The 12,608-nt window shown below is 41.8% G+C and overlaps 1 protein-coding gene across 5 annotated transcripts in view; it reads right to left on the bottom strand.

Annotated features, from left to right (window-relative positions):
* SERTAD4 (SERTA domain containing 4) overlaps nucleotides 1–12,608 on the bottom strand; it is a 50,069-nt gene that overhangs the window by 4,427 nt on the left and 33,034 nt on the right. For 4 of the 5 annotated variants that reach the window (XM_067463673.1, XM_060754345.2, XM_060754343.2 and 1 more), the window contains exon 3: nucleotides 6,867–6,982. In XM_067463673.1, the coding sequence (XP_067319774.1) occupies nucleotides 6,867–6,982 (116 nt within the window). Of the gene's footprint in view, nucleotides 1–6,866; nucleotides 6,986–12,608 lie in introns of all 5 variants that reach the window. The other variant, XM_067463670.1, reaches the window with a different exon arrangement.

The raw sequence follows: 12,608 nt of genomic DNA, 5'->3' as shown, positions 1-12,608 counted from the left end.
AGAAAAGAAATGTGTGCAGAAAATTTTCTCAAATTCAGAGGACTTAGTGACAAAATTGGCATTGACACAACCCTTTCTTCATCTTCAGCCAATAAGCAAAAGCATAAGCAAATGTTGCATGAGAAGGAGAAACATTCCTCTTTATGTCCTGTTTTTCTTCTACTCTTCTCTCTTGTGGCCAAATAAATCTGACAGAGAGGAAAAATCTTTCCTATGAAGACTTTGGGGAAATTTTCCAGTTCTCCATAAATATACGTCTTTCAAACTAGTCCCTTCCTTTCAGCAAATTCCCTCTTCTGCGTATTTCTGACACATTCCTCATTCCTTGAAAACAATTATCAGGAATTGTGTTAATCTCATTTTGTAATAGAATCTGTTATTAATTATACTATCTATTTTTTAAAAACCCTACAGAAATAAACATATAGAGCACCACATCTTATTGGGTGTCTTGTTTTTGTTTGTTTTTTAAAAAAATACATGAAGCATACATTTCAATACAAGACATTCATTGTATAGATTCATTTTCAAAGCAATTAAAAAGAAATATAATCGTTCACTCCAATGTTTCTGGTTCAATTGCAGTCATTGTTGCATGTAACTGGAAACCAATAAGTATCTGGCAGACTGCTCTGTGCTTTCTGTGAAACTATCTCCTGGTCTCTGTCCAGTTCCCAGTGGGAAACTATCTACTCTACAAAAATCACCATCTCATTTGGCAATCTTATTTAGCAAAAAGGTCATGATACACATGAACCATAGAGTCTGACATTCTCCTGGGATTCAGGCTTGGTTTTCCAGATGTCCAGGCAATATGGTCATCTTGCAAAACATGAATACATTCATGTATGGTCGGTTGGTATTATTACAGAATGGAATGACAATCACAGCTGTAAAGACTGTTTAGCTATTACCCAGTGTACTAACAGTGCTACAGGAGAAAAAGAAAGAAAGAGCCTTTCCCCAGCACCCTCCAAGTATTGTGGACTACAGCACTGTCTCTAACAAATATTATGTTGGCTGGACTGAAGGGGTTGTTGTTCAAAGCATCTTTTTTTTATGTCAGGAGCAACTTGAGAAACTGCAAGTCGCTTCTAGTGTGAGAGAATTGGCCGTCTGCAAGGACGTTGTCCAGGGGATGCCCAGATGTTTGATGTTTACCATCCTTATGGGAGGCTTCTCTAATGTCCCCGCATGGGGAGCTGGAGCTGACAGAGGGAACTCATCCGCACTCTCCCTAGATTCGAACCTGCGACCTGTCAGTCTTCAGTCCTGCCAGCACAAGAGTTTAACCCATTGCACCACCAGGGACTCCATTCAAAGCATCTGAAGAAGGCCTTATCACACTAGGGCCCTTCCACATAGACCTATATCTCAGAATATCAGGGCAGGAAATCCCATAATATCTGCATTGAACTGGGTTATCGGAGTCACACTCAGATAATGTGGGGTTTTCCGCCTTGATATTCTGGAAAATAGGGCTGTGTAGAAGGGCCCCAAGATAACCCAGTTCGAAGCAGATATTGTGCGATTTTCTGCCTTGATATTCTGGGATATATGGCTATGTGAAAGGGCCCTAGATCTTAAAAAGTAGGCAAAGAGTATAGCATCCCATCTGAAATCCTGTGACTGCCTCCTGAGGAATTCTGGGGCTTATAGTTTAGCGAAGGAGTTTTCAAATGCTCAACCAGAGAGGTCCTGGGTCTCACTACAAGTGCCAGAATTCTGTAGGAGGCAGTCACTGGATTTCAGATGGGATGCTATACTCTTTGCTTACTCTTTAAGATATAGTGTGATGCAGGTTGAGATAAGATGGAGAGAATGAGGGCTAAAATAGGAAAGGGACACAATGCCTGACAAAGGGATGGGTGCAGAACATGGCAGCTCCTCCCAGTCGCCACAAGGCAGCCTTCTCCATTAACTTTCCTGCTGGCATGAAAGATCCAACTGGTGCTGGCAATAGTCAATGACTGTGTATAGGTGTGTTGCTCTTTCATGGGCTGGCAGGCCCATATCACTAGGGTGTTGTGGTCCAGAATTTTTTTCCACTATGTTTGGATGATTGGTTACTTAAACATGGGCAAGAGCAAGCCTGGGCAGTTCACGTTAAGCCAGTGGTTCTCAGTGGTTCTCCTAATGCCGCGACCCCTTAATGCAGTTCCTCATGTTGTGGTGACCCTCAACCATAACATTATTTTTGTTGTTACTTCATAACTGTAATTTTGCTACTGTTATGAATCATAATGTAAATATCTGACACGCAGGATGTATTTTCATTCATTGGACCAAATTTGGCACAAATACCCGATATGCCCAAATCTGAATACTGGTGGGGTGGGGGGTTGATTTTGTCATTTGGGAGTTGTAGTTGCTGGGATTTATAGTTCACCTACAATCAAAGAGCATTCTGAACTCCACCAATGATGGACTTGAACCAGACTTGGCACACAGACCAACAGAAAATACTGGAAGGGCTTGATGGACATTGACCTTGAGTTTTGGAGTTGTAGTTCACCTACATCCAGCCTTCTCTACCAAAGGGGTTCCTAAGGCCATCAGAAATATGTTTCCTTGTAGTCTTCACAATCCCTCTGACACCTCCTTGTGGAGCCCCCCCCCCCCCCCCCCGGAGTCCTGACCCCCAGATTGAGAAATGCTGCTTTAAGCCCTTGTCCTAACCACCTTCCCTTTGTTTTTACAAATATATTTTTATCATTCTATTTTGTCAAAATTTCAGGGGGAGTTGGCATGGGCCTTGGATCCAGAATTGGGTGACTGGTGTACAGGCACAGGTTATTTAAAGGGGGACTCAGGATGCGTGGTTTGGAGTCAGTCTGGCTCAGCAATGATCAGAGGTTTTCCATACTATCTGGCTGAGAGAGCATGGCTGGTATCTCAGGTCATCCTAAGGGAATCTGAGAGCTCATCTGTCAAAAGGCACACGGGTCAGTCCTTGACTACAGCTGTAATTAAATAAAGTTGTGGCCTTTCTTTAGCTATGCTTTTGTTTTGTCTTTGTATTTCGCAGGCAAAATAGATGTCTCACCTGATTGTGCAATCTGTATATCTATACAATAGTCATTTAAACAACAACCGCAGTAACAGAACATTGTTGCTAATACAGAGGCCTACTATGATGCAGAGAGCTGGAAGTTTAATTTTCTGCAATATGACAAAAAATGCCATTTCAACTCTTTTTTGTGCATTACAATGAGCCATTCTGAAAATCTGCTTTTAGAAAGCTAAGCTACATAGGGCTTTGTTTCATTTTTTGTTAGATTTCTTTTAAATTAGAAATTTCATGCCATGGAGAAATATATTTCTTCACCTTCCTATTTTACCTGGAGATTTTGATAGATGTTGTAAGGATCACCGAGGGCCTGTTTCTATATTGGCATCGCTGTTCTTAGCCTGCTTTTATCTGTTCTTGTGCTCCATGCAAAAGCAATAGGGTTCATGTCACCCAGCGCAGTAACGTATGGTGTCACCCCATGCACCTCCTTCCATACCAGACGAGACCAAAAAAAGTCAATGGGATTTTGGCATGCATAAATAGGTGTCTAGCATCTAGATCCAGGGAAGTCATGCTACCCCTTTTTCTGCCTTGGTTAGACCACACCTGGAATACTTTGTCCAATTCTGGGCACTGCAATTAAAGGGAGATGTTGACAAGCTGGAATGTGTCCAGAGGAGAGTGACTAAAATGATCAAGGGTCTGGAAAACAAGCCCTATGAGGAGCAGCTTAAAGAGCTGGGCATGTTTAGCCTGCAGAAAGGAAGGCTGAGAGGAGACATAATGAGGGCCATGTATAAATATGTGAGGGGAAGTCATAGGGAGGAGGGAGGAGGCTTGTTTTCTGCTTCTCTGGAGACGTGGAAACTACAGTAAAGGAGATTCCACCTGAACATGAGGAAGAACTTCCTAACTGTGAGAGCTGTTCAGCAGTGGAAGTCTCTGCCCCAGAGTGTGGTGGAAGCTCCTTCTTTGGAGGCTTTTAAATGGAGGCTGGATGGCCATCTGTTGGGGGTGCTTTGAATGCGATTTTCCTGCTTCTTGGCAGGGAGTTGGACTGGATGGCCCACGAGGTTTCTTCCAGCTCTATGACTCAATGATTCTACCACCTCACAATATTGTAATTGTATTGTTGAAGGCTTTCATGGCTAGAATCACTGGGTTGTTGTAGGTTTTTTCGGGCCATATGGCCATTCTCTCCTGACATTTCGCCTGCATCTATGGCAAGCATCCTCAGAGGTACTGAGGTCCTCACTACCTCTGAGGATGCTTGCCATAGAGGCAGGCAAAACGTCAAGAGAGAATGCCTCTAGAACATGGCCATATAGCTCGAAAAACCCTACAACAACCCAATATTGTAATTAAAATACCAAAAAAACAAAAATAGAGACTATAAACAAACCCACTAGGAATGAAAACAACAGCATGTGCAGACAAAACCACTTGATTCAAAATGTCATTGTAATAACAGCTCTGACCAGAGTGTATGTACATTACAAGCTTCAAAAAGTAAATCAGCATAGGATCTTGGCTTCGCAGATGTATTGATACAATATATACATTTTTGTGGTTATACCTAACTGCAGAGACATGCCTAGAAATCCATAATAAATTCCCCCTAAAATAATACACCAAAGTTTGATAGACAATCATTGTGATATCCCCACAGACACAAACACACAATTTTGATGGTGCTGCATAGTGCTATCTGCACCCCCTAGTAACTCCACTGAACAACATTTAGATGTGCCTTTCTATCACTTTCACGTAAATATGTGTAACATTTACCCGTTAATGGTGTCACTACTGTGATACATTGAGTCTGGCATTTCAGTGATGTATGCAACCATGCCTTTATTCTGATTTCAGTTTGTCTGGCTGTTTTTTGCCTTACTTACTTACTTACTTAGGCAATCCCTGGTTTTCTGAGGAGGATTGTCTTCCAGTATTCTTGTGGGTCCGTATGTGGCTGTGAAGCCCTATTCTTGCTCTGCATCTTCTTCCGCAGTGAGGGCATTGGTTTCCAGGTGGAAGGTGGTCTCGGTCGGGTTAGCTTGATGCGCCTTCCTCTTGGCACGCTTCTCCCTTTCACCCTCCACTCGTGCCTCTTCAAATTCTGCAGCACTGCTGGTCACAGCTGTCCTCCAGCTGGAGCGGTCAAGGGCCAGGGCTTCCCAGTTCTCAGTGTGTATGCCAGAGTTTTTAAGGTTGGCTTTGAGCCCATCTTTAAATCTCTTTTCCTGCCCACCAACATTCCGTTTTCTGTTCTTGAGTTTGGAGTAGAGCAACTGCTTTGGGAGACGGTGGTCGGGCATCCGGACAACGTGGTCGGTCCAGCGGAGTTGATGGCGGAGGACCATCGCTTCAATGCTGGTGGTCTTTGCTTCTTCCAGCACGCTGACATTTGTCCACCTGTCTTCCCAGGAGATTTGCAGGATTTTCCAGAGGCAGCGCTGATGGAATCGTTCCAGGAGTTGTATGTGACATCTGTAGACAGTCCAAGTCTCACAGGCATATAGCAGGGTTGGGAGGACAATAGCTCTATAAACAAGCACCTTGGTATGTACCGGTCCTCAAACACTCTCTGCTTCATTTGGAAAAATGCTGCGCTCACAGAGCTCAGGCGGTGTTGTATTTCGGTGTCCATGTTGACTTTTTGCCTATAGAGTTTGCAGTGATTCCCTTTAGGGTTGTGGTTCTCAACCTGTGGGTCCCCACATGTTTTGGCCTTCAACTCCTAGAAATCCTAACAGCTGGTAAACTGGCTGGGATTTCTGGGAGTTGTAGGCCAAAACACCTGGGGACCCACAGGTTGAGAACCCCTGCTTTAGGGCAATACTGTATCCCCTTTATCTAATTTCCCACTCCCTCATGACTTTCTGGGACTCTTGTGAGTTCTGTCTCGGAAAGCATATGGTTGACGATCTTGCTATTTGTATGTTGATGTTGATCTATGGCTAAGATCCTGGTGCTGCAATCCTAAACAGCTTGACAAGGAAGAATGCCTAATTGAAAGCACAGTGGGATCTCCTTCGGAGTGCACATTATGTGTGTGCGTGCATGTGTTTCATCTTGTGAAATGTATTGTTGCCATATGTGTTTTACTTTTTGATTTTTTTCAGCCACTCTGAACATGCAGGCAATTAAGCTAAAATCATTTTTAAAATAAATAAACATTACTTTTTGGTGCTGAATGTCACCACATGCAAAGGTTTTACATTAGCTTGGAGATGGGGTTCATGGTGTCTGTTCTGGCTCTCGGGTGACATATGTAGGGTTCCTGCATATTGCTGAACAGTGTGGGATGAGGTCGAAAACACTATTGGGTTGGGAGTAGCTATCAGTCCTATAGAGATGAACTAAAAGCTGGCAAGATAATCCCTTCTGTTCTATTTCACACTGCCCCCGTTTTGGTAGGATCTCTTTTCATGAGCTTTCTTCCAATCAAGAACTTGAGATAAGAGCCCAAATAATACAGCAGTAAGGAAAATACATTGGGTTGCTGTGAGTTTTCCAGGCTGTATGGCCATGTTCCAGAAGCATTCTCTCCTAACCTTTCTCCTGCATCTATGGTAGGCATCCTCTGAGGTGGTGAGATCTCAGACCTCACCACCTCTGAGGAAGCCTGCCATAGATGCAGGCAAAACATCAGGAGAAAATGCTTCTGGAACATGGCCATAACAGCCTGGAAAACTCACAACAACCCAATTATTCCGGCCATAAAAGCTTTTGACAACACAAATCATTACTATTTAAGCAGTATGGACTATTGCCTGGATGGATATGGATGGGAGGATTTTCAGCCACAAAGATACCTATCAAAAATACGTTGATATCACTTTTAAACACTTACTTTAGGTGAACAGCTGCTGAGCGGTGGATGAAACTCTTCTTCTTCTACATATTTTCTTTTAAAGTATGTGATCTTAGTTGATGCAAGAGGATTTGAAATTCCTCTGTGGTGTGAGCCTGTGGAAAACAAATTACACACAAATAAATTGCATGTTTCTGTGCTAACAAAGACTTCTCTCATCGGTTTTTGCATTGGAGAAGTCTGTAGCTAGATTATTGAGGACTGCTAACCCTTAAAAATATTGCTTTGTTATAAATTGTATAACTGAAAAGGTTGATTCGTTCATAAGAAATCATTAAAAATAAAATAAATAAAAATTAACTATTGTAGTAAAGGGAAGATGCACAAGGAAATAAGAATAGTAGTAAAGTCCTTTTTTCTGAGAAATGTAAACAAATAAGGGGATACATTATTTATGATTGAAAATATATGCACAGTACAATACTATTCATGTATCCATGATTTCAATTATTCCCATCTGACAAAATGTGTCCTTTTTGGGTCATCCAGTACGGCTCTATAGTATTTTTTAAACCAGAAGTCCTTCGTTTCAATGGGTTTCTCTGTTATCTGCTGTTTCTTGCCTCTTTCTTACCTTTGTTGAAACGAGTGTCATACTTTATCTGTTTATTATTTAATGAACTAAAATCATAACTTATATATACATATGAGTACGTTTACTGAGTAAACGTGAATAAGGAATTGTCTTCTTAAAGGGGTGAGTCAGAATCTCTACCAGAAGTGTGTGTTTTGAGTCTTTTTTGCATGGTTTCATTTTTAGGAAACCTTTAGTAGTAATGTAAAATAATCAAGTAGTATGAAGCAGAATTTAGGATTAAACGTTATGTATGCAAGAGTCAGTGAGGTATAGTATTTGAGTACAGGCAGTCCCCAAGTTGCAAACACTCTCTCTCTCTCTCTCTCTCTCTCTCTATATATATATATATATATATATATATAGAAAGAGAGGTTTGTAGGTTTGTTCTTAAGTTGAATTTGTATGTAAGTCAGAATAGGTACATTTTAAGTGTAACTCCAGCTATACACACAGACACGCACACACATATATAAAAGGTAAAGGTTCTCCCTTGACATTTAGTCTAGTTATGTCCGACTCTGAGGATGGTGCTCATCTCCATTTCTAAACCGATGAGCCACCATTGTCCATAGACATCTCCAAGGTCATGTGGTCAGCATGACTGAATGGAGTGCCATTACCTCTCCGCCAAAGCAGTACCTATTGATCTACTCACCTTTGCATGCTTTTTGAACTGCTATGTTAGCAGAAGCTGGGACTAACAGTGGCAGCTCACCTTGCTCCCCAGATTCAAACCACCAAGGTCAGCAGCTCAATGGTTTAACCTGCTGCGCCCCCAGGGGGCCATATATATATAGGTAAGGATTTCCCCTGACATTAAGTCCAGTCGTGTCCGACTCTGAGGGTTGGTGCTCATCTCCATTTCTAAGCCAAAGAGCCGGCATCAGGTGGCCGGCATGACTGCACACAGAGCAATCAGAGCAGTACCTATTGATCTACTCACATGTTTTTGAACTGCTAGGCAAAAGCTGGGGCTAACAGTGGGAGCTCCCTGGATTTGAACCAGCAACTTTTTGGTCAGCAAGTTCAGCAGATGAGCGGTTTAACCTGCTGTGCCACCAGACTCCATGTATATGTGTGTGTGTGTGTGTGTGTGTGTGTATAGAGAGAGAGAGAGAGAGAGGCAGGCGTCAGATAGCATATGGAGGAGTTAACACCCCTGTGTTTTTTGTTTTGTGTCTATGTCCTCATTCAGAAGATTTTACCTCACTTTCTGTTACTGTGATAATTGGATTTTGATATCTTTGGCTTGTTGTGGAAACAAGGATTGGTGCTAAAACTTCAGCGGGGACTACTTTTCCCCAGGATAACTTTTTCAGGAGTGATTTTACCTCCCATGGGATAGATTTCCCTCACTTCCTGTTGTCTCACCCCATTCTTAACTATAAGTCATTTGTAAGTCAGATGTTTGTAACTCAGAGACTGCCTGTATTGGATTAATCCTCTTGGCGACCAAGGCTCGAACCCTTACTCAATCATAAAACCCCACTGGATGACCTTGGGCAAGTTCTACTCTCTTAGAATTATAAGAAGGCAATGACAAACTCAGAATAAATCTTGCCAGGAAAACCCTAGAACAGGGATACTATTTTTCAGGGTCAACTTGAAGGCTGTTAACAACAAGACTTTGAGATCATGGTGGGCAGAGTAAGGCTCACATTCAGCAAGGTCAAACCTGTGATACCTAGTTTAATATAATAATTCACATGGAAGTAATTAAATCTGCAGTGAAAGGTTGTGGTGCAAAATGGAATGGGAAATGAGTCTGTTTATTTAAACATAGTCATGACTTCATTCTAAGCAGTTCTCTGAATCTTTGACTTCCATTCCACATGCCCAACCCATTTGAAAAATAGCTGCATTCATTAATGAACATGGTACTAATTTAAAGATTCTGAATTTATCCACATTTTCAAAACAGGGATGGAAATTATGCAGCATGTATGCAGCCCATAGGACTCCTTTCCCGTCTTCTGCCCTCTTCTGACCTTGAGATCCTCCAAAACTCTCTCAGGTTTTAAAACATGATTTTAAAAAAAACCAAACATTCATTTTTGGTCAAATGCTCCCGGTAGTGGTCCTGCTTTTGCTTCTAGACACTATTTTGCCACTATATTTCAAAACAGCCAAAACCACCCCACAACAACTGGGGGTTCTAATGACTGGAATGTTCTAGCCCCAAAGAAATTTGTACAGGTGCCCACACAAACATGCATGCCTACCTCTGTCTTAAAATATAGATATATATTTTCAACATTAGCCACATGATCTAAAATTTTGGTTTAACAAAAAATACGCTTTGTACCATTATAGCAGATACATGCATATAGTGTGTGTGTGTGTGTGTGTACAAATTTCCCATCATTCTATATTACTATTATTTTCTTCAAATAACCTAGAAAAGTCAAAGTTCTTCAAATTCTTTAATGGGGAGAATAAATATTTCATGGGCAGATAATTCCTAGAGATTGCAAGGATGAGTGTGTGGTGGGGGTAACATGGATTCAGTTCAGTCGGTTCCCTTCGGCCAATCCGGTTTCTTCGGCTTGTTCGGCTGGCCGTAATGGGGCCATGCAGCAGCTGATCACAGCTCCTCCTCCCCTATTCGGGACCACACAGCGCATGGAGAGGCTGCCTTGTGCTGCTCGCACGGGGTTTCCCTGTGAGCCCTATCTTTGGGCCAATCAGAATAGAAGACTGCTATGATGCGTCAGGAGGGGTACTTCCTTAACCCTGTTCTTCAAACCCAGACTCCCTTGAAAGGAAGACAGGAAAAGTTCCCAGGAACGGAAAGGGGAACCTCATAAGTTCTCCATTTCTGCATCTTTCGACTGCCTAGCTGAAAACAGATTTTTCCATTAGTCGATTTTCGGGAAGCTCCTGAAAATGGATCTAGGTACCCACTGAAATTTGAATACCAAAAACAGATCACCCTCCAGCCAAACTACACAAGCCTAGGTAACATTACTACCAGAGTCATTTTTGGGTCGCATGGGCCACAACATAAAACAAGGATGGGAAGACTTCTTAACCCTCCTTTCCCTCTTCACTGTTCCCTTCTGTTAATTCCAAAGGGTGAATGGGTAGAAAAGTATGTCAACTCTGATCCTGCACAGTTATTTCTCCAGTCTAATGCCCCTACTAATGCTATGTTGTGCCCCTTTGCACTTGCTATCCCCAGAGTTTCACCGACAAGTGGCATTATAGCTTTCCCACTCTAATCAAGTTAGGACTCCTGCCTTAGAAATCCCTTTTTGTGGATACACCTTTGTCTCCACTCAAAAAGGTGTTGTGCAATATCTTTGGACTCCTGGGATTTCTCCTTAGACCAATGGTTCCCAACCTGTGGTCCACAAGAATGAAAATATGGTTGGCGGCCTCACCATTACTACACCATTGCCTCGAAACCATGCAACAACGAGAACGATTGGGCTTGTGAAACCCTCTTATAGTGCTGAGGATGACGGGAGGGGAGAGGCTGACTACCCGCGAAAGATTACTACTTCCACATCAGCTCTAGATTATTAAATATGGTTTTCTGTGGGCAAGCAGATGGCGACTACTGGATGCCATATGTTCTGTATCAGAAACTAGAGCTTATGTGGTCTGTCCAATGCAATTTTCTGAATCAGCACCCCAAATAACCAAACCAAATCTAAAGTTGACCAAAAAACAATTCGTAACCCTTTTGGTACTAATTTAGGACAGTGGTCCCTAGTCAAAGTGGTCCCTGGTCAAAAAAGGGTTGGGAACCATTGCCTTAGACTTAGATGGGCAACAGTGGAGGAGGAGAGGGCCATTTTTCACCTGTGTACCCCTTGACGAGCCACATCAATGAACGAGATGCAACAGAAAGTGACTTCACATCACTTCTACTTTCAATTTGGCCCACATCCCCACACATTCCTTTTTTTTAAAAAAAGTTTTGGGTGGATGGGTTTGAGACTTTCTAGAAACCAAAACAATTGGATTTGCATTGGATTTACCTCATTTTGAGCAGATTATTCGGACAAAAGGTTGCCTTGAAAAATACTTGGGAGTTCCACAGGTTGGGCGAGTTCAGAGCCACATTTTATTTATTATTGATTTATTTACCTTATTTATTTACCATATTTATATCCCGCCTTTCTCAACGCTGAAGGGGACTCAAAGTGGCTTTACACATAGGCAACTATTCAATGCCATAAAACATACAATTAAAATAACATTTAAATTAAAATTAATACATATTAAAAATGTAAAAAACATTACATCCACTATTAAAACCATGCCATCCACAGTAGTTATCCGAGGCCACTCCAGTAGTCATTGTACATATTCCATATCCATCTATTGCACAACAATTGCAGGACATTTGCCCTATTACGCTTTGTAGTAGTGCACTTGTGAGAGGCCTCTTCTTGTGAAAGCAGGTGCCACATATACCAGTAATTAATCCCAAATAACTAAGGCCCTTAACACACAGCTGTATAAAATCTACACTGAACTGGATTATATGGCAGTGTGGGCTCAGATAACCCAATTCAAAGCAGATATTGTGGATTACCTGCCTTGACATTCTGGGTTATATGGCGGTGTGGAAGGGCCTTAAGTAGGGCTTATGAGAGGACGTGTGCAATTTTTACTGCTAATGATTAAAGCATCACAGTGCTATTAACAACCATCTTATTAGTGAATATACTGAGTGCACTCACATCACAGCACCTGACAGGAAATAAAATGGTCCTTATGGGAGGACCAAATCTTATTTGTAAATTATGTATCAAATATGCATAATTTGCTATAAACCAATTTGAGATGATGTTCTTTAAGCTCAATAGAAAGGAAGTGATCTGGAACAGGTAGCCAAGAATGTAATTACTCCGAACTCTTTGGAGACCACTGGATACTGTAATCTAGTCTGGGTCACAGAACTCCAATCAAGCCATATGTTGCCACTGAGAGTAAAATTTTAATTATTGTCTAGCATTTAATATGGCCACCTGTTTGGGGTTTATTGCATTCCATCCCCCAGTGCTAATTTAAACCACCAATAAGTAATATACAAGACAAACTGGGTGGTATAAACTTACTTTGGAGGCAGGATGCTATAGGCCTTAAGCCCCAGAATTTATTTTCAAGGCTCAGCCTCAGAGGATGCAGAG

Source organism: Anolis sagrei, chromosome 1, assembly GCF_037176765.1.
Source record: "Anolis sagrei isolate rAnoSag1 chromosome 1, rAnoSag1.mat, whole genome shotgun sequence".
Classification (NCBI taxonomy): Eukaryota; Metazoa; Chordata; class Lepidosauria; order Squamata; family Dactyloidae; genus Anolis; species Anolis sagrei.
This window is presented reverse-complemented; position numbering and strand designations above follow the sequence as displayed.